The sequence below is a fragment of the Megalobrama amblycephala genome, linkage group LG8 (assembly GCF_018812025.1).
Source record: "Megalobrama amblycephala isolate DHTTF-2021 linkage group LG8, ASM1881202v1, whole genome shotgun sequence".
Taxonomy (NCBI): Eukaryota; Metazoa; Chordata; class Actinopteri; order Cypriniformes; family Xenocyprididae; genus Megalobrama; species Megalobrama amblycephala.
Window position 1 is genome coordinate 19,426,014 of NC_063051.1, and position 24,024 is coordinate 19,450,037.

Below are 24,024 nucleotides of genomic sequence, written 5' to 3' on the forward strand. Positions count from 1 at the left end.
TGGCTTCGTTACAAACATTCTGTCAAATATCTTGCTTTGTGTTCAGCAGAACAAAGAAATTTATACAGGTTTGGAACAACATGAGGGGGAGTAAATGATGACAGAATTTTCATTTTTGGGTGAGCAACCAGTGGCCAATCAAATTGCTTCAAAATGCTTCAAGGAAGCACAGGAAAAGTTGGTTGATGAGTTATTTATCTCCCTTAAAACTTTGTTCTCGTCTACTATGTTTTTCCTACTGTGCTTCTCAACAACATCCCAGCATCAACAGCATCAGCGAGCGAGTGATGCTGTGACCTCTCTCCTACAGGATGGTTGACATTTGGGCCAGAACAACAGTGGCCATTGTTTCTCCTTTCAAGGTTCAGGCCCATTCCTCATCCATGGTGTTCGATTACCTCCTTTCCAGGTGGTCCCCATAAAAAAGGCAAAGTTAAAAGTGAGGGGCAGTGAAAAGGGGGAAGAAAACATATTGCATTTATTAAAAAGTCTATGAATAAGGTCTTCAGTGTGAGTAATCATGACGTGCAGCTGTGGTGAGCATCTGAGACGTGCAAGACACAACAGAGGACTGTATGTAGACGCTGCCCCTACCTGCTGTTTCAAGACCAGCTTACCTTATTCAAGCACTTCCGTTTGCAAAAGATAAAGTAGAGTGAACCTCACATAACTGAATCAAAGCCAAATCCGCCCTCATCAAACAAACAACCACCCAACAACCTCCTCTGCCATAAAGGGCTCAGGGGACTCCATTATGGTCAAACTCTTAAAGGGTTAGTTCAGCCAAAGTTGAAAATCTATCATCATTTACTCACCCTTATGTCATTCAAGACCTGTATGACTTTCTTTCTTCTGTGGAACATAAAGGATATTTTGAAAAATGTTTCAACTGTTTTTGTCCATTCAATGAAAGTCAATGTGGTCCAACAACTAAGATGAAGTTGTGAGACAAAGTCACGATTTTGAGAAATAAAGTCACAACTGTAAGATATTAAGGTAAATATAGCAGAAATAGTCACATTTGTTAGATTTGAAGTCACAATTGTGAGATATGAAGTCACATATGTGAGAAATAAAGTCACAATTGGAAGGTATTAAGACACATTTACCTGACATAAAGTCTCATTTCTGAGATATTTCCGCATGTTTGTGAGATATTAAGTAGCAAATATGAGAGAAAAATCACAATGTAATTTATGAAGTCACAATTATTAAAAAATTAAGTCACAATTATTAGATATCAAGCTGTAATTACAATATCAGTCAGTGTGGCCCAAAACAACACTGGACACCTTTGACTTTCATTGTATGGACAATAAAGCACTGAGACATTTTTTAAAAAATATCTTCTTTTGTGTTTCATAAAAGAAGATATTGAAAGTGATAAAAGTTTGGAATGAAATAAGGACATCAGAACAATTTTTACACAATGAAAATGAGACTGTGAGACTTTTTGAACTGATTTTTCAAACATCTTTACTTGTTTTCTCACCACTAAACCACTAGTTTTCTGTAAAGCTGCTTTGAAACAATCTGTATTGGAAGATCGCTATACAAATAAATGTGAATTGAACGTGAATCCCTTTTTCCCTGTCTATTCATTGACCTTTTGCCCTTTAGACATCAATACCTCTCCCCACTTTCTCTCATATTTCCTCTCTTTCCCACTACAAGGCCAGCTCAAGACCAGCTGTGGCTAGTTCAGCTTTCAGTCTATGCATTGACACCAGACCTCCAAACGCACCTCTGCTCTGGAGTTCATTAAAGGAAGAGTTTCATTAGAGTCCCAGCCACAACATGTCACCAGGGACACTCTCACCCCACACCCTCTTTACCAGGTACTTCTAACCAAGACGAGACTGACACTTTGATACTTCTCTGGAAAAAAAGGAGGCACATAAAGGAGAAAGAGAGCAAAGAAGACAGACCCTTTTCCTCTTGATGGAAGCTGACAAGATGACTTTCTTTGATGATGACACTAATGATTACCAACAGGCCAACATATGGCTCAAAGAGATCTCTGTGCTCCTCAATGCAGGCAGTGCAATGACGGCAGCAAGCCCAAAACTAGCCGTGCTGCCGCCTGTATGAGGCTTAGAGGCACACAGGCGGGTTCGTGGACTTTAATCAATATTAATGTGATTTGGAGCGCGGCCAGGCACGTCAAACGGTCAGGGGTTCATACTTTGATTTGGACCAAGACTATCCACAGTGCTGAGAAATGAAATCTGCAGCACTTTGAGATTCTCATTAGCATTGTAAATAAAAAACACGTGACTGTTTACTTCTAACAGTGCTACATAATATGAGAAGATGCTAGTGAGGGCAAAAACAACTTACTAAATTCCCATAGCACTAAATTGAAAGTATTACATGGATCTAGAAAACACATGCTATCATAAATCTATAAAATAAATATCTGTGCTCCAATGCTAAATGGCTACAGTAGGTGTTGAAGCCTGCAGCATGGAAATATGGTAAGATTAAAAGAGAAACATGAAGGCAGTGTATTAATGTACTGTCTGAAATCTGAGTGGGCTGAAACAGAAACATGTGGTGAGCCTGGTTGTACATTTCAGCACAAACAGGTGCTGGCTGATTTTAATCAAGTTAGACATACAATCTTAAAGTTCCTACAACCTTAAACAAGATGCATGTAATGCAACATGGACAATATCTTCATTTGTCTTTGCTAACCTAGAATTGACCTGCTGAAGTCTCCGGACCTCTCTCTTTTACTGTAAAACTATAAATTATAAATTTACAGAACACTCTTTAATTATCTTACCTCAGAGTAGTTCCTGATGCAATGATCTGCAATGAACTATTAGAACATTGCGTATTTTGGAGGTAGTGGCTTTATAGAAGCAGGAAGTCAAACGAGCCGTTCATATGACAATGGATACAGAGGTGTAGAATAAAGGTAAAATATATGAAAAATACGGCTTTTTTAAAAAAAAAAAACGAAGCATTAAGACATGTTAAACTGCACCCCCAAAACACATTCAAGCCTAGAAAAAAAACACTGAACCACCCCTTTAACTTTGGCACAAGCTGATTGGTCCATGTTGCATCTGCAGCCAATGAGCTTGCTGCTCAACACGTTTAAATGGCTGGTTACATTCACTATGGCAGTTTGCAGCGTGCTTCAGTGTTCCTCTAAAACCCTCCACCTTCCCCAGCTCCACCTGTATAGATCTGCTATGTGGTTTTTGATAAATACTATTTGTGCAGCAGCACTATGTCTTACTTGCAGCAGCATATCGGCATATGTATTGACAGTAGCAAGTTCCCGTACTTGCTCTGCAGAAGCAGCAGCAATAATCTAAAACAACAGCAGCAGTCTACAGCAGCAGCAATTCAGCAGCAGCGTAGCAGATCTATTCCGCCAAGACCAAATACATTAACACTGTCATATCCATTACCATGCTAAAAATCTTCAAAGAGTTGTCATGATACATATACATATATACATATATATATATATATATATATATATATATATATATATATATATATATATATATATATATATATATATATATATATCAAATATAGGTTGGAATTGCTATGCTTAGTCTAACATATAAAACTTTACAGACAAGAGTATGCATTCCTTTCTGTGTAGGTATATATCATCCACTCGTTCACACATAAAATGGAAATGCTTTACCCAGACAACTCTTGAAGGAGCAATTAAATAATTTGCCTATCCAATGTTTCTTTTTCCCCCTTTTGCTCTTGTATATTTAATGAAAGATAATGGAGAACTTTAGATGGGGTACAGCACAGAGGAAAGGAAAATGGACTTACGGTGAAGGCCTTCCAGGCAGAGTGGTGGGAGCAGGATCTGGAAGAAAGAGAGAGTGGGGATTTTTAACAACATGCTAGGAACAAATCGCCCACAAAGAAGCATAACACATGCGGCCAATATGGCTCCTTGGCATCATGAAGTAGAGGATAAATACAGTGATCTCATCAGACCTACATAGTTTCTCAAGATTTTTACTGTAAAGGTCTGAGGACGGTAAAGTGCTACACTTAAAGGGATAGTTCACCCAAAAATGAAAATTTGATGTTTATCTGCTTACCCCCAGCGCATCCAAGATGTAGTGTTTCTTCAGTAGAACACAAATGATGATTTTTAACTGCAACCGTTGCAGTCTGTCAGTCTTATAATGCGAGTGAATGGGAACACAATCAATAAGAGTCGAAAAAACATGCATAGACAAATCCAAATTAAACCCTGCGGCTCGTGACGACACATTGATGTCCTAAGACACGAAACGATCGGTTTGTGCGAGAAACCGAACAGTATTTATATCATTTTTTACCTCAAGTAATGTCTAGCACTCATTGAAGTATAAGCGCGAGACATCACTGCCGTTGCCAGAGCGCGATCAGACCTCACTAAGAAAATGCTGAACGCAGTTGGACATAGTGGTGTATTAGAGGTAAAAAGTGATATAAATACTGTTCGGTTTCTCGTACAAACCGATCGTTTCGTGTCTTAGGACATCAATGTGTCGTCACAAGCCGCAGAGATTAATTTGGATTTGTCTATGCATGTTTTTTCGACTCTTATTGATTGTGTTCCCATTCACTCACATTATAAGACTGACAGACTGCAACGGTTGCAGTTAAAAATCATCATTTGTGTTCTACTGAAGAATCTTGGATGCACTGGGGGTAAGCAGATAAACATCAAATTTTCATTTTTGGGTGAACTATCCCTTTAAGAAGATGCATTAAAAACACATTTACAGCACAGGACTTCAGGACAATTACAACGGTCTTCATTCCAAATGGCGGGACCACTACTTTGCAACGGGTCCAAATTTATATGAGTGGTCTACCTGAAGAACTCTTTAATATCTCAATTGTTTCTCCTAGATAGCAATGGCATTACTTCACTTTTGCTGAATTATCTTGAGAAAGACTGTAATACAGTATCAACTGTTTTTGTTCATACAATGAAAGTTAATGGGGTTAACTTTCATTGTATGAAAGTAGGTACTACATTTAATGAGGAATGAATTTTGCAGCCATTAAAAAACATATGTTCTATATAGTTTAAATGGTCATCCGAGTATTTTACGCTTACTGTTTTTCTACTGCCTACTTTTTACTACTGTTTTTGGCCTACTAAATAGGCATAATCAGATACAAGGACTGAATTTTTTTTTTAAAAACATTCCTTTTAACACAAAAAAGGGGTTAACCTTCTCGCTTTATTTCAAAAAATCATGTATTCGTATGAATTTGCCACCTCATAAAATAGTTCATTTTCCCATATGATTAACACAAATTTGGTGTTTGCTTCATTGGTTTAAATTTAAATGGTAAAAGTTGATACTTAAAAAAAAAAAAAAAAAAAACATAACTGAGAACCTTCTAATGTCGTCTTTGCTATCATAGATGTCCCGCTTAGATGTGATGTGTTTAAATACGCAAACCTGAAGTTTTTCTGCAATGCGTCATCAGTCCCGCAATTATGAAATCATCACAATATCGTTAAATTCCAAAAACACTCACCAAACTTGACAAACAGGATTCCTGTGGTAGAGACTGTGCCATAGGTGTTGGTAGCCACACACTGAAAGTAACCGGTGTCTGTGGTGTCCAGGTTTCGGATTCTTAGGCGGGAGCCATACTGAGTGGGCCTGTAAGAGACACGCCGCGGCTCCTGGACCACAGGGGCATCGTTTTTAAGCCAGCGGACTGTGGGTGGTGGATTCCCAGAAACGTGGCAATGTAACTCAGCTGTCTGTCCGAGGGAGGTAGTGATATTATTCATCGGAGCATCCAGCCTTAGGAAGTGATCTGAATGGACAAAACAGAAAAGTTATTGAAAATGAACAATGTAGCTAACTTACTCAAATTACCCAAAGGGAATAGTGTTGAAAAAAGTTATACGGGTTTGGTACAACATGATGGTTAGTGATAACGACAGAAATAATCCTTTAAATGGTCATTATTTGATGTGTAGTAAATCAAAAGTTTTTCCAAGAGGCTTTTCTTAGTGTTTGTGGGTATTTTGCAACTATATACGCACATTCAATGTTCAACAAACCTCTAAGCTGCCGATTAGGAATTCTTTACATGATATTTAGCGGTTGCCACTAGGTGGTAAATCATTAGTTTGTCTCATTGGGGTGGATATAGCGCCAGAGGGGACAGAAGAACCTCTTGAAGCTTCTGGAAACTTCTGTCTCCAGAAAATTTGTCTTGCCAGGCCTACAGCTAACTTTGATAAGGGGCCAGCAAAAACATGACAACCCCTAATATTTCATGGGTGCTGGGAGGGAAATAAAAGCACTTGTAGTGAGCTCAGCAGATCTGATCCATTCTGGTCTGAGTAAGGCCATAGAGGGGAACTTATGTAGTAACACTTCAAATCTATGGGAAAATTTAACAGACGGAGTGTTGAAACACTTTGTGGTAAAGGACCTAAACCAGAATTGGGGTTATAATGGACATGCAATGGTACATGTAGGTGCTTGTGAAAACAATGCGATCTTATTAGTATTAGAAATGTGTGGTTTAAGCACAAATCCATTTTTGTACATTTCGATAGATGTTGAAATGTACAGTATAAACGCTTTTATGCATGAACAACTTTTCTTTTGTTGTATTTAAAATATATGAGATTTTTAATTTGGTTATCACATTTATTTAACGCCATGTCACATACCTAATTTAGCATTATAATGTTTCATTTTGTTATGTGTGAATTCTAAAGACTGGACTGTGACATTGTGACAGCATTCACATACACAAACCAGTAAATTAATAAAACACCAAAGGAACATCATAAAACAACAATATTACAATTATATTTTATACATGCTGAGGTTGTACTGTACTGTATAAATGGTTTAAGTTTTAGATGCTGATAATACATTGATATTGTTAAAATAAAAATTATATACTTGGCATACAAATGGCAATGAATACTAATGAGATCATTTTGGCGTAAAACAGACAGTCAAAGTTGTTCCATACAAATAATTTTAACCTCTGTTCCCTAGGACTTCCTGTGGAGTCATATGATCAGTTTGGCAGACAAGCTCCGACAGGCTCTTGATGGCATCCTGACAAGCCCTACTTGTGTAGCCAAGAAGCAAAGAGTGAAAGTAAACTTTTCCTCTCACTCAGCACGGATTTACTATGAGCATATCATACAAAGAGTCCAACAATCTGTCAATACTTAAAGAGAGTCACTTCTACACTAGGGCATTGTGGAGTGAAATTAATTACTGCTAACTAACTACAGTGGGGTTCCAGAAGAAAAAAAATCCCACTACTTTTTCCACAGAGAAATCGATTTTAGGTGATAATATATAAATATTTCCAGAAAGGTATAATATTAAATTTTGGTCAATGAATATCCATAGTCAATAGTTTTCATATTTCATATTTTGCTAAAATTCAAATGTTATAATGCTAAATTGTTAATATTAATATTGGTGCAGTTTCGGTTCAAGGCATATAACTCATTACTACCACCTAAACCACCTAAAAAGTTTTTCAGTTATACACTAGAAATCTGTGAAGCAGTGAAAATTGTCTGTGAATCTATGATGTGTGATCTGATAAATCGTAATGGTCAAACTGTAAAATAGAAAACTTTTGGTTGAGATGTCATTCCACATTAGTTCACCTAAGTCTGAATTTATAGCGGTTGTAATAGTAACAGTAACCCCTTCTCTTTCTCTTTGAATTCAGTAGCATCTTCTCACAGGAGGTCAGACTATGGTGCAATGCAAGGAATGTGACTTTGACGAGAAAATTAATAAAAGTATATTGAGTAGGAGCCATGAGTGTGACTCCCCAGGGTTACAGGCAGGGTAAGCAGCCGCAGGGCCCACAGCTGTGCAGGTACATCCACAATATTAGTCCTGCTGTGGTGGGGGATGAATTCCACTGACTACCATTCACCTTTCAGAAACCACAGCACTGTCTGAACTATACCTGACAGCAGAAAACTGCATCTAGGGTTACCAGCAATTTTTGAGCAGGATTTTGTTGACCACAACATTAACAGGAATATGAGGAATGGACCTGGGAGAAGCTGGCTTTTTCAGGAACTGGACTTAGGTGAATATTGTTGTTTGAAATTCTTTTGAAAACATTAAAGTGACCCTATACTCAACCTCCTCTAAAATACAGTATTGAAACTGCACTTTATCTAAAATACATACTTGATTTCATATATTTCAGGTGAACAGGTATATTGCTTTCTAAAAACAGTGTCATGATCATGAGATTAAATGTTACTGAATATTATTATTTATTAACTTATCATTTTATTATATTGACAGTGACAACCCTAGTTTTTACAGCAACAAATCTTTTGGTTTTATAACAAGAATAATATAAGTGTCAATTATGCCCATTTTGCAATAATTTACAATATTTTAATTTCATAATTCAATTTTGCAATAATGTTTACAACATTATTAATATAAAAGCCAATTATGTTCATTTTGCAAACGACATTCTGCCTTTATTATTATTTTTGTATATATTTTGTATAAACGGGACTGAAAATACATCGCTTTTTAGTAGAACATCAGCACATCTGGGGGTCTCTAGAATCAAAAAGCTCAAAAGACATTAGACAGCTTTGCAAAGGCAAGTCGCTGCAAATTCACACCACAAAATATATTAATCATGCACATTTTTGAGGCCTTAGTCATTTCTTATGGTCACAATCTCTCTATATGAAACCACAGTGAGATAGATACCTGAGGTCTGGGGGACAAGTGAAGTGACTAATATACATTACCTCACTCCCTTTTCTCTTCTTTTTTATCCTTCCTCGTGTCCATTCACACCTCCTCACTTCTCTTTTCCCTACTCTCTTTTTACCGCCCTCTTGCTCTCGTTCCAGACATGTCTGGTCTGAGGCTGGCTGTAGGGAAAGTAACCTTCCTTCCCCTGGAGGATCTCTTCTTTATCCCTTCATCTTAATTTCCGCCATCCAAATATCAGCTCTCTTAAAACAATATACAAATATGGTTCTCCAAAAATGGATTCGAATGAAGAATACAACCACAGGGGGATCAGTTCTGACCCATAATGCATCTGACTGACAAGCCTAATCTTTTGGTCACTTCCACTTCCTCCTAATGATGTAAGCATGCGGTGACTGGTTATGAATTTCAGCCAACCGCACACAGACCCACACGCACATGTAATTCAGTTGTTTATTTATCAAACTTCGACAGATGATTTGAAGAAGTAATTTGACCATTTAAAGTTAGCAGAATCAAGACAATGGCATCTTTTATTGGCAGCGTGGGTGTGTGTGGGAAATGGATGTCTAACATATAAAATAGTCTGAAAGATTTAAAATAAATCTGAAAGGAAGTCAAAAAAAGTTATGCGCTTTGAAATATTTATACCAATATAAAAGTTTTCCCCCACTTTCAATAGTTTTACTTCAATGAAAGGTTATATTTTTGTGATTTTTTTGAATGAAAGATCAAAAGGATAAACAATGCAGATTTACTTGTACAGCCATCTTTGATCATATTTACCAAGGGTGGCAATAATTCAGACTATATATGTGCATTTTAGTAGACAAATTAAATAAACTAGTAAGAATGTGAAAAGTGTGTTTTCTTCATAGTTGAACAAATACCCATATGCAAAAAAGATACATCATATATCTAGCAGACAGGAATTACTGTAAGATCTTTTGTTTCTTTAAAACCTTTCTGTTTTCTGACCTAAAGCATAAGTCAGCTGCTGGTCAAAAGAAAGTTCTTGTGTTGACAGCTGTATTCAAACGCCAGGCAACAAATTCGACTGAGAATTAAATATTAATCCCAACACAATTAGGACCATTTGGAGAAATCACATAGCGGACATAATGACTCCAATTCTTTTATTAGTTTAATTACTACTGAGTTTGGTTCAAGGCAGGAAAAACGCTTAAACTATATGACAAATAAAAGAACGACAGAAAAGGGTCTTGAAATGGAAGAATTGAGGCGGAGGGCTATAATTATGTGTTGGTAGGTATTTGTATTTACTAGAGAGAGAAAAAAGGAGAGAAAGAGAAACTAAATGGAGTTGTATGATGGCACTGAAATTTAGCGATCTTATAGAAAAAACGTTCTCGCTTGAATTCTTCTGACTTTTGTTCCAACTTGCACCTAAAACAATAGCACAGACACAACAGATCTAGGTTTGCCATGAGCACGGAAACCCCCAAATTAGTGTGCACTGTACCAGACTGAAGAATTAGGATGACTTAAGACACATAACAGGCTTCTTTCAAAATGTTGCCATACTAGAGCTCACATGTTCCTGCTAGTAATGCTGTCTGCTTTGGCAATCAAAACTAACATTCATCTCCAGACAAAACATCCAGAAATCTCTGCAGATCTGTCACATTACTGTAGACCTAATGGTGTCCCTGAGTGGCCTAGAAGAGCTGGGCTAAAACTCACCTCTTTCAGCTCCTCTGGACATGTTCCAACTGGAGGCGGCCACCACGTTTGGGTCTGAAGGAATCTCTGCCCCTGTAGATACAAAGCCATGAGAGAAAGTCAAGGTACATTTCAGATTGTGGTGGTATCATGGTACAGTAAAGGTACTTTGGGACTTTATAAAAGTTACTTGGATACTGTATTCATGTATATGGTATTCAAACTGACGCATCAACATATTTAAAATAAATAATATTGTAATACCATGGTCAGTGGAAGAGGTCCAGTGTCTGGCTCATATAATATACATCTACTATAAAGTACATATGTAAGTATACTGACAAAACTAATGACTGGAAACATATACACACACTAATAGGATTAAATAAATACATAACCTTCATCTGTATAACTCAGTCAGGTTGATTCAGTCATATTAAATTACACTGATTGGATTATAACTAGTTGTTGCGTGGCTCATGGTTCAACCAGTTATTGATCAATTGTAGCACTGATATTTTTGTTTTATGGCTGTTAAACTGTATCTACATATAAAGCTTTCTTCTCACTTATTAAAATAATTTCATTTTAAATCAATATTTCTTGTCCATGTATTTATTTATTTAGCAAGTAGCTATGTAATAAACTAAATAATGTACAGTAAGCCAGTCATTATTGCAAAATAAACCTCTTCAGGATATTATAAGTCAAGACCCCTCTGCTTTGCGTTCACTCCGTGGGTTTATTTTGTTCAAATGTACATTATCTCTTATTAATTTAGATTTTAAGACATAAAGTACAGTTTTTAGGTTAACTAACAAAACATTTTAAGCAATTCTAAATGTCGCTAGCCTTTTTTTTTTAAAATAAATCCAGTTTTAGTTCAGTATTCAGTTTTGTGAGACGAATGATAAAACATACAACAAGAATGTGAAATTAAAGAGACGGTCGTGTTGCTATTAGTTCTCTGTGTGTGTTCAGGAGCGTGCAGGTAAACCTGCCTCTAATATATGAAGATTACAGACTTGTTACTGTACAAAGGACATTTTATTATAGTGTAGCAGCACAATATGGGCAAGTGTTGACAGGTTCAGAGTTAGTAATGCTCATCTTACAATGGCCCCCTTTGAGTCAGACTAGGGATATTTTCATCATTTTACTACAGAACACAATAAACAATGGACTGGGGCAGTACAGGAGTCCGAACAGAGGTGCAAGGTGCTCCAGGAATGTATGGCATTAGTTCATTTCTCTCCCTTCTGTGTGTGTGCTTGATCAGAGACAGTGTAAAAAGTGGAAAGTCTAAATAAATGGTTAAAAAAAACTGAATGGGAGAAATCAAATCACTCAACATGGTGGCTGCAGGAAAATACCTTTCCATTAAAAAAGATCGCCTGATCTAATCCTTATTCTCATTACAGTATTATTAGACTGTTAGGGTTAGTAGAATAAGTTGATACTAATATACTAATAGAATAAGTCTACTAATACTCCAATGACTGGTAGTTGACATGTAGCTGCAAATTTACTTATAGTTAGTAGAAAGTCTAAAGTGGACTATGGAAATAAAGTGTTACCAAAGTGTGTAGCCTTCAAAGTGTACTCTCTTTATGTGCACTTAAGGTGGCCTTTTATTTCATTAATATTATATTATCTGCAATTACAGATTTGCAATACACTACACTACACTACAATTAAGTGCACTTCTTTGCACTTCTTTTTCACAAGGGTATACAATAACTGCCTTGGGACATTACTAAAATGGCTGCCAAATGAAATGACTAATAAAATGATCCAACTTTTCTGTTAAAATCGCCAATTATCTTACCCAGTAAAGTCATCGCTACGTCTTCACAATAATCCTAACTAAATGACACTTGTTCATTAGCTTCTTTGCAAGCTTGATCAAGCTGAAACATTTTCTTAAAGGAACACTCCACTTTTTTTGAAAATAGGCTAATTTTCCAACTCCCCTAGAGTTAAACAGTTGAGTTTTACCGTTTTCGAATCCATTCAGCCGATCTCGGGGTCTGGCAGTTTCACTTTTAGCATAGCTTAGCATAGTTCATTGAATCTGATGAGACTAATAGCATCTCGCTTAAAAATGACCAAAGAGTTTCGATATTTTTCCTATTTAAAGCTCGACTCTTCTGTAGTTACATCGTGTACATAGACTGACGGAAAATGAAAAGTTAAGATTTTCTAGGCCGATATGGCTAGGAACTATACTCTCATTCTGGCGTAACAATCAAGGAACTATGCTGCCGTACCATGGGTGCAGCAGGCGCAATGATATTACGCACCGGCTGTGACCCCCTGTTTGCACAGGGAGCGTGCCTTGCAACCATGGAGACAATTGTGAGAGGAAATGACTATCTGTTCATGTAGATAAAAGCTGTACTTGACCAGAAAATCATTTTCCAAGATGGCTGCTGAGTAAACTGACTGACTTGCTTGCTTTAAAAAGCAGTTTGGAATGACTGACAGCATAAGCTTAAGAAAACTCTAAAACAGTGCACATACACTCTTACAACCTTGAAGACAAAGACTTCGGTCAACAATGACTACCAAAGCAAACACATGGTCACACTGTGTGCATTTGCGACTGCACATGAGTGCATCCCTATGTAAAGTAGAGCTGTGGTAATGCATCACACAGACTCCCTGCTGACTGGGCTCACATCGGAGGATAAATCTCCAGTGTGCTGACAGGCTCGGAGCTCTGCTGGAACTACAGTGAGGGAGGGGGGCCACTTTTTGTGGACATCACATTCCAACTAGTTCTATTAAAGGTAGGGTTTGTTTTATAAACACTTTTTGTTATACTGGTTGAAACACTATTCACATCCTGATAGCAATCAATCATAGAAGTGGTCTAAATATTAAAACATTCCTATATTTTCTGTGGAAGTCTCAGGACCAAAAAATGTTCATCCAATCATTGCATTTCATTAGGCATTAGGCAATCATTAGGCAGTCGTGGCCTAATGGATAGAGAGTCGGACTTGTAACCCAAAGGTCATGGGTTCGAGTCTCAGGTCCGGCAGGGATTGTTGGTGAGGGGAGTGAATATCCAGCGCTCTCCCCACCTTCAATACCACGACTGAGGTGAGATGCTTGAGCAAGGCACCGTACCCCCAGCTGCTCCCCGGGCGCCGCAGCAATGGCTGCCCACTGCTCCGGGTGTGTGTTCACGGTGTGTGTGTGTGTGTTCACTGCTGTGTGTGTGCACTTGGATGGGTTAAATGCAGAGCACAAATTCAGAGTATGGGTCACCCTTCTTGGCCACATGTCACTTCACTTCACTTCACTTCATTTAGTCCGTCAATATATGTATTTCCATACCTCCGCGCACCCTGCTTGTGCAGACACCACATGTCATCAGCAAGTTGTAGACACAGTCACTGGACACCACAAACAAACAGCAGTCATCTTTTACAGTTCCTCCTGAACCAAAACCACAAGCTTATGCTGTGTTCACGGCATGTCGTAACCGTAATTACGAGATGGCAACCTGTGACATTCTACCAGGAGCTGTTCCTGTCCTTAGACTCGGATTTATGCGTTTCTGTGTGAACACTATCAACATCGAAATGAATCTGCAGCAGTCAGATGGTACAAGCAAGAGCTCTGTAAGTTGTTTACGTTCATAGTAATGTTACGTGCTTTGAGACATAAGGTAATTTAACCGCCGTCTCTCACCTCGTGAGGCTTTGAAAATTCTGCTGTGCATGTTCATGTGTTTTGAAAGAGGTGTGGCTTTGGAGAGCAATCTGAAGGGTCTCATGCTTGCTATTGTTAGCCGCTCCAAAATTGCCTATCCTACCTTTAACGGCAGAAACAGAAAGGTGTGCTTCCATTCAGGAATGATGGTTCAAAAACATTACACAATTAAAAATATATACTATACTACTCTGTTTTGAGTGAACTACCTATGTAAGCAGCATTTTATGGCATCATGGGTCTATTGACGATGCCTGTTCCAAAATGCAGACATGTGTCAGAGAAGGCAATCCCAGAATGCAGAGTGACAAGCTCAGTGAAAAAAATAAATAAATGAAATTTTAAATGAATTTAAATTCATTTAAATTAAACTGAATTAAATTACATTAAATAACAAATTATAAATAAACATATACTTATTTTATTACCAAATCATATTGATAAAAAACATAATTACAAAAAATTTTCAGCATAATTACACACATGATTATTTAATAGTTAATGAATTTTACAAAATTAATTAGTTATTTAATATACCAATGCTTTGGCAATGTAAAGACTTTTTACCATGTCAAACAATCCACTTGAATCTGAATCTTAACAACATGCTGTCATCAGTCTCTGTCTGCTAAACTTGCTGCCTATGTAGAGTGTTCCAAATCGGTCACTTATGAGGTTCCATGATGGATAGGATGCCGTCTTAGAATGCAGCCACACATGTAGGCAGAGAGGAAGTTGCCTAGATTTTTTTTTTTTTGTAACAGAGCTCTAGTGGTGGTGTGAAATAAATACACAAATCTCACAGCTAGAGAGTGAAAGGGTGGAGAAAGAGAAAGACAAGTGTCAAAGTGTGAACACAGAGGTGTTATTACATTAACTGGGTGTTAATTTAATGTTAAATATGCCTGGTGTTAGAAAGCATGCCATTTTAATGAGCTGCTGATATACACACACACCTGTTAGTGCCAATGAACTGTCCTGTGTGACACGGTACACACACACACACACACACACACACACACACACACACACACACACACACACACACACACACACAAAACACCACATGCTAACGTTGCTTGAGTAGAAACCAGCAGCTGCAGAGGCAGGTGGTTTAATGCCCCTCCATGATGACATTGACTACAACTGCAAATTACACTCATTAGTGATGTATCTATGACAGGTCACTTCATCTGCTCATTACGTTCTGACCATTACTCATTATGGCATGACTTGTCACTTTCATCTATGAGTGATCCAAGTGCAGCCTCAAATTAGGATCATCTAAATATATTTTACAAGTGTCATATTTCAGTGGTATAATAATAATTTTTAACATGACAAACACTATTTCACCAAACGCACACACAAACACACTCCTAAAACCACTTGTAATGTCTATTCAACTAATTACTCATCTGCCACAATAATGTATTGCAATTTTTTTTTTAATCTGGGGGCTAATCAGTATGTCCATACAATTAATTTGTATCTTTTTTCAAATGACAGCCCCATTTATAATATATTTGAACTGGTGCGACACTGGTCAGGAGAATATAACAAAATGGATGAAATGCAGTTTTACTGCAGTCCACATCTGCAAGCTACCCATCATTAGCTAACCCTGAAATATTAGGCAAATTGCAGTGTAATTTGGAGATTACCTTTCTAATGTTGCCAAACATCAAAGGCAACTTTAATTGGGAACATTTGTTAATTATGACCTTAAAGGAAAGCAGTACACCTGAAAAATCAAGCAAGGAGGAACAGGAAAGCCTCTGGAACAGTATACAATAAGTGTATGTATATGAAAGCACATTATGGTTGCAGGGTTTCAGTCCAGTTTCTGGCTTATATTCTTTCTCTCCAATTATTGCATACGATTTCGAAGATAAATACGGATGCTGAGTCTCAAAATTCTTCCCTATTTTACATACAATAGATAAGACAATATGGAAAATATATTAAATAATAGATATTAAATAAAAGGCAAAAATATGAAAACAAGATCACCCAGCAAGTACAGAGAGAACACTAAAATTTCTCCTTATTCAAGGGGAGACCTGACCTCGGACAGGTGCCAATGATCTGGTTTTGTGCATATGGGAAAGATGACTACAATCGAATTTACAACCATGCAAACTGAAGTATACAACCATGCAATCAAATATGATTGTATGATTTGTGTCCCAAACCTGAAATTATGGCTTTTTATGTGGTTCCTGTATTTGAAGCCATGTTATTTTATAATTACTCATCATATTTTCTGCCATTATATATTTTTGAATAATGCAATAAACTAAGCTGTATCCCAAGTACTACATCCCATAAAATACAATTATATAGTTGCATATTATTGGATGGATGGATGGATGGATGGATAGATAGATGTTCTTTGCAGATATTTTCTAACTAAAGTGACACAAAGGCAATATTGATGTCAGAAAGTTGAACAAAGTCTTCAACTCTAATACAAAATGAGGTCATAATTACTCTGTCACTATATGACTGTAAGTTCCCCTTCAAGGAATGAAATAAAATGAACAGCTGACTGTGTCATTACAGAGTTTCCTGATCTTCCTGGGTTCGAACACTGCCTGTCGACCTTAATGAATTATTAGCATAATTACGTACTTGGATGTGAAGGGAAAATGTGAAGCTAGCTGGGTCAGAGACAATAAAGCTTTTTAATGATAGGGAGAATGTGAGGGAAAAGCCCAGGCTGATGATTCCCTCCATAAACTCTTATGTTTGGAGGTGGGCACTGAGCCCAGCCCAAATGCTGAAGTTTGACTTGGCTAGATGTTTCCTCTATTTTCACAACCCTAGAGCAAACACCCACCTCAGACAGGAGAGTTAATCTGAGTGAGAGAGAGTGAGATGGAGAAGATCCATGGTAGAGGAACATGGTCGTTTCACCTTCTCAGGTGTCACCTGATCCATATAAAAGGATCAGCAAGACTCCATCTGAATGCACTACAGGGAACAGGAACCAAGCCACCCCCAAATCCTCCACCACCTACCCTACCGTCCTGTCTCAGGAAACCGAGCTGTAATGTGATAACCCTGTTCAGGCTCCAGGGACCCAGATGGCCTGGTATAGACTAGGCGTAGACAGGCTGGAGACTGGGCAATGAACCAGGGTGAGCGCTGGCCATGGACGCTGTAATACAAGGACCTTTCCCATTAGCACAACAAACACCAGAGCAGAACAAAGCCTCTGATGCAGCTGAAAGGTAGTCCTCTCCTCCAGTTAGCCCTCCTTAGCAAGACAACAGCCAGGCCCACCGCTGGACACCCCTTCCGGGAGCTAAGGGAATGTACTAGCATTAGCCCCAGAGTGAAAGTACTTAGCAGTAAATAATGGACATCAGCTCTAAACTGCTTCAAGCAGCATTTTTGTGAAAAATCACTTATAAGAGATTTCTGGCAAAGTTAGTAAAAAGATAAACACTGCCTCCAAATGTGTTTCCTTCCATATTATATAGTATGCAACAAAACACTACGACAAAAGAGTAGTATGTCCAAAATCATATTATGCGAAAAGTACCCAGATGACCTACTACTACCGTCAAGGTTCTGGGGTAGCACTTTACTATCTCATGAAGCCAAGGGAGAATGAGTTGTGAATAGAAGTGAATCAACGCAACTGTTAGGTCACCGTTAAAAACGTAAGTTTCGGATCAAATGTAGTACCTATTAGACAGTATGTGATTTCAGATGCAGCAAAAGAGTCTAAACAAGATGTTTTATTTCTTGATATATAAATCAATCATTTCATTAAGTCATTATATCTGTGAAAAAAATGAGAATGGGTTATCTCATGTTCCTCATTCAAAACGTCTGGCTGTTTTCAAAATAATAAGCTACCTCTTCCAGTGACTAGCGGTGTAGTGAAACCATATGCTACATCTTTTTTTTTCCTTTTTAATGTGACATTGTATTGCGTACATGGTTTCATTGCCAAGATTGAGGGAGAACAAACTCTTGTAAACTGTCTTCTATCATATGTAACACTGGAATGTCCAATTAATACTACTGAATCAGGTTTTTTGGGGGGTGGTTCATATAGAAAACGAAACAAAAAAAAAACAAACAAAATCAAACCAAATTGAGTCCCTAGGCAACATTTTACATCATCTTTTTTTAGTGGAATATTTAATATTATATTTAATATTAATAATATATATATCAGGATTCTTTGATGAACAGAAAGTTCAAAAGGACAGCATTTATTAATTTAAAAAATATATATATATTTTTATTAGTAGCTTGTAGTGTAGCCAAGTATTTTTTCAGAGAGTACCTTGGCTGTAGCTGAACTACTTTAAATTATGATTAGCTTATAGCCTGGCAAGCTACAATTTCAAAGCAGTTTCCTCAGCGCAGACTAATGTGTTGCTGAAACAGCAGTGCAGCACACGGGCTGATGGGAATTATATCGGGATATCCCATGCAATCAAGATCAAGGGGGAGATTAGCATATTCCTGAAAGTACACAAACTACTTCAAAGCCGGTGCATCGTTTACATACGGTCTAATTTCAGGGGCCCAGAGTGATGTTTGGTCAGATGTGCAACACGTCACAAACATGATATTGCTTTACCATTTAATGACCCGTGTACTCACACAACGCAATCTCTGGGCATATCGGGTCACCCCGAGATCTCGCAGGAGCATTTCGGAATGTGCTCTGCTGGTTACCACCTACTGTAGAAGTCATTTGTTTTCTGCTGACAGGCAGGAGAAAGCGATCTCCCGATGCCAGATTGACAACATGCTGAAATCCTCCACTGGGGTGGAACAGGCTCCTCTCGCATGATGAGAATCTGGACACAAGCACAGTCTCAGGTGAAGGGAGAAAGGCATGTACCATGTGATCGGTAACAGCACTGCGAGAGAATGTCAGCATTACAAAAGATCCCATATGCAACTCACTAAAGCAACTCACAACAAGGCAACCTCGGTACAGGGAGCATCTGAGACGGATAAGAACTGGAGATGCCCTGGTTATTGTGAGACAAATTAAAATGTCATAGCAGTTAAACATCACAGAAGGCCCAGGGTTTGATCCAAATCCTCATGATCAGAATTTCCAAACGCTTTCCTCAGTATTTCCCTAAGCTTGATAGAGACGTGTAATGAATAAAGGATGCCAAGTTGGACGAGAGTCGTGGAGCATCTTAAACCGTTTAAAAGCAGTGATTGTCTCCTGCCTAAGGGATGATTGCAGAAAATGACACTGACAAGTGTTTGAGGACTACCACTGATGCTTTGGAGCTTTTCATCATCTTCACATCCAGGACCCAACATCCAAGCTGCACTTGGTGTTACTCTATACTAAGCTCTAGACCCTTGAACTGCTTACTGATGAGAATTTCTATGAAAGACTTGACAAGCATGTTGTTTTCCCTCAAGCATATTGCCTATAAATTCATAAAGGTGGCATTTTCTAAGCCAACAGGCTCTAGTTTATATCATAGCCATGAAGCAGAACCTGTGTCCAAGTGCAACACGTTCCCAGATCAACATCTTTGTTGATCCTGAAACAACATTCCAATCAGATTTGAGGGACAAGTTTATAGTTTATGTCAAGTGTAGAATTACAACCAGGGTTAGGTGCTTCTACATCAGTGTTCTTCACCTATCATTTCCCTCTGATTTTAGGGATAACTTATGGGTAGGTTTGGGTTTAGGGATATGGTTAGGACTAAATTTTCGGACCAGAATGTTGTTCCAGGATCAACAAAATATGTTAATATATATTATCCATGACTGACTGCTGTTATATCAAAAAGGTTTACAATATCCATATAGCACTCTCTGTTAGCATTCATATTCAAAATATCTTCTTTCATATGGTGGGATATTTATATACAGCTTTCAAAAATAATTAATTTAGTCAAAATAAACGTCTATTTTTGAATGGACATCAATAGACAAAATTTTAGCCAACAGGATTTTGCCACACAAATCCATTCTTTTTTTCTGTTTTTCTTAACCAGTTAGTGCTATGCTAAGCTAGTACGCTTAAGATGTTCGTTTGCTAAATGAAATAAACACACACTCTAAAAAATGCTGGGTTAAAAACAACCCAAGTTGGGTTAAATATGGACAAACCCAGCAGGATGGGTTAAAGGGCACCTATTATGCCCTCTTTCACAAGATGTATTATAAGTCTCTGGTCTGGTCAAGTTTCAGCTTAAAATACCCCACAAATTTGCCCCTATTTGGGGACGAGCAAAAACATGCCTTTTACTATATTACTATATTGCTGGCTAAAAAAATAAATCCAAAATTGGTTGAAAAAAATGGCTGGGTGAAAACAACCCAATCCCTGGTTTTGTCCATATTTAACCCAGCATTTTTTAGAGTGCATGGAAAATGTATATGAACAATAAAAAAAAAAAAAACCAAAAAAACCCCCACAAATTAATATTTTCATGATTAATAATAAATACACCATAACATTTCTAACATCTCTAATCAGGCACTCAGCCTGTCTCAGCTAAAAGAGAAAGACCATGCATTTTAAATGTGTGTGTCTGCTTTAAAAAACAAACTTGAAAGTAAAATAGCACATAGATGGCTTCAAAGCTAATCGATATGGGCCAAAAGCCACAAAACTGCAATCATCAAGACCACAAAGCTGACCTCAAAAGAGGTGTAAAACCTCTGATATGAGAATTATAGATGAGATAATCCATTTACTTGGCCAAACAAAACCATAATCGAATAAAAATCAATCATTTGGTCCATTTCTTCAGCACACAGGTGTTTCCGTGTTTTTGTAACTTTTCCAAAGGGTTACTTCCTTGCCTTTATGCAAAAGTTAATCTCCCTGATTTATGGTAAATCTTGCAGCTGGGAAATAGGAGACAAGTAGGACAGATAAGTCATGGGCGATGTGTTACGCTATCAGCACCAGACACTATTCGTGTGGAAACGGAGGACTGTGTATGCAGAAGCTGTTAGTTCCCAGAACCGCTGCATTGATACTTATCCATAAAAACACTACTGGGAAACTAATCACATAAAACACTCTGACATTGATCAATACAAGCCGTTTGTCTTTAAACGTGATCCATTCATGGACGCACGGCGCTATTCACAAGTCTACCCAGATGGAATGGAAAACATCTGTGGGCTTAAGAGCCTCACTCACATACTATGTCTTTGTCACCTGACCCAATGGTGTGACAGTCACGGCAAGATGAACCAGATTACGAGCCAGAACCATCTATGTTTCCAGTAAAACTTACAACCATTTATTATTTCTCTTTTCTTCCAGCCCAGTCTTCCACTTGTTGCTTTGCCAGCTCTGGAGAAAGTGCCAGAGGGATGTCTACAGCTTTGGCTGCCTCCAGCTTTCTCTTCTGTCAATCATACAGATGGTCTCTTGATACCGCTTCCCTCAAAGGTTAGAGAAATAAGCTGCAGAATTCCTAAGAACCTTCAGCTGACATAATGAGGAAGACAGTATACGCGAAAGAGACGGAATGAGTGAGGAAAAGCAAGTGAAAGGGAAAGAGGGATGGTGACAAAGACAGATAGAGAGAATTGAGGTCAATTGGACAAACCTTTGCCAAAAACCAAAGGATATTCCATCTGGTGCAAGCAAAATAAAAAACAAAAAAACGAAAAACAAGGGAGTCTTCCGGGGAAGTTTTAAAAAGACTTTGATTGATTCACTATATTAAAGAATAACATTATTTCTGCTGTTATATGCGACGTCCAGCTGAGTATTATTCCTCTGGAAAACCACAAAGACTTTCATAAGAGGACAACACGGGGAGAAGCATGCATAAACTGTCAAGTAAAGGAATTGAAGAGAAGTTGATGAAATAAGCTGTACAATTGTAAAACTGGTGGATGAATCTCTAGAGGAAAGTTTATACTTTCAATAAGGAAAAAATATAGAAATTCACTTAACAGTTGGGGTACATTGTGTGCAGTATTTCAATGCAAAAAGTCTTTCACACAGAATGTGTTTTTGCATTTAAAAACGTGAGACGGAAGGCAGCAGGATGGAAAAAATTTATGGGTTTTGAGATTATTTAAAAGTTGAAATTTTTAAAACTTGAGCCTCGCATTTTTAGAATCCTTCAGAACCAAAAAAGACAAGACAAGAGCGCAACGGTCAATTTTTACATAGAAAAACAATGGAATAGCAGCACAATGGAATGCAAAAATGTGTGTGAATGGCCCCTTACTCACCCTGCTACTCACTAACCACCTGAAATTCAGTTTAACCAGGGGCTAAATGCACTGAAATAAAACTGTAGAAAAATGATCATTCTGTCATCATTTACTCACCCTCATGTCGATCCAAACCTATATGATGTTTGTTCTTCTGCAGAACACAAAATTAGATATTTTGAAGATCGTTGAGGTCCAAAGAACCCTGAACCTTGTTGACTTTTATTGTATTAAATAGTATATTGTATATAATTTATTGTATTAAAAAGTACCTTTTGTGTTCCACAGAAGAAAGAAAGTCATACAGGTTTGCAATGTCACGAGAGTGAGTAAATGATGACAATTTTCATTTTTGGGTGAAATCATTTTGAATTCTACCAATATATCTACAATTCACACCTTTGATTTGTTCAAAATTTTAACGTTTTCTATTTGTAGAATCTCTTGATCTCATTTGCATCCGAGAGAGAGTACAGTTGGTATTCTACAGGCGAACACATATTTCATCAGAAATCAGAGTCAGAAAGAGACTATCATTTAAGGAGCAGACTCTTCCTCATTCCACATGCCTCCTAATGCAGAGGATTTGTCAGTAGAATTCCAGTCTTAATGAAAATCACATCTCTGGTTATTTGAAGAAAAGTAGATTGCCAGATGGAGACTCGCTGACAGTCACATCCAGTCCTCTCTTTCGTGGTTTTCAACGGAGAAAAATCATCAGAAAAGTATCATATAGTGAAAATTTGATTACGTCTATAAAAAACAAACTCTCATCCACAATTTAAGAAAGTAGGCTTAATGTGAGTGAGGGCAACATGAGGGGATGAAATAATGTAGAGCAGTGTTTCTTGACTCAAATTTCACACTGGACATCAAAACAGCTTATAATCACATAAGTAAACAAAAATGTAATTTAAATCAAACTGAAATGTCACTTTTTAAATTAAATCAGTGTGACTTAATTACAAGTTCCTTGTACTTAATATTTGTCAAGATTCTGATGGCCAGAACACACCAAGCCGACGCCGACGAACTAGTGGTGACGAAAGCAGACTGTGGGGTTGGCTCACGTCGGCAGCGTCTGTGTCCAAAGTTGCCCTGACACACAAAACCGACGCTAAACAGCCGACGGCCAAGTAGCACGTCAGTTCTGCGCCTGTGTGAGATTAAATGCCTCCGATCCAGCAGGTGGCAGTAGCTGAACAGCCAATCAGAATGATCAGATGGCCCAATGGCCCGACGGACCGACGAGCTCCGACGCCGATTCAACATCTCGAATTGGACAAAAAAAGCAGACGAGGACCAACTTCAACGTACGGTGCGGAACACACTGAGAAAACTTAGTCGGCCGACGAACAAAAACTGCCCGACGGCCGACCGTCGGCTTGGTGTGTTCCTGCCTTGATAGTGACTCTTACATTCATGTCTGTATGTAGCTATTTGTCATATACAGCGTATAAATGAATTTTGACTGAAACTCTTTATAGACGTCGAACATAACTTTGCATGTGTTTTCATAGGGTGAACATTGAAAGAAGAACAATGAGTGATGATGTGAGTGAAGCCTGGATCTGGTTAGACACTGGGCTGTAAACAGCCGGAGTGATGAGCGATGAGTCATGGGTGTGTGTATGAGCTTATGCACACTCTAAAAATGTTT

General features: G+C 38.0%; 1 protein-coding gene across 1 annotated transcript in view; it reads right to left on the minus strand.

Moving 5' to 3' along the window:
• Window positions 1-24,024, minus strand: part of ror1 (receptor tyrosine kinase-like orphan receptor 1) — a 143,305-nt gene that overhangs the window by 23,618 nt on the left and 95,663 nt on the right. Inside the window, exons 2-4 of the mRNA XM_048199911.1 lie at window positions 10,464-10,535; window positions 5,536-5,823; window positions 3,814-3,850 (exon numbers count right to left, since the gene is read on the minus strand). Coding sequence (XP_048055868.1) covers window positions 3,814-3,850; window positions 5,536-5,823; window positions 10,464-10,535 — 397 coding nt within the window. The remainder of the gene's footprint in view (window positions 1-3,813; window positions 3,851-5,535; window positions 5,824-10,463; window positions 10,536-24,024) is intronic.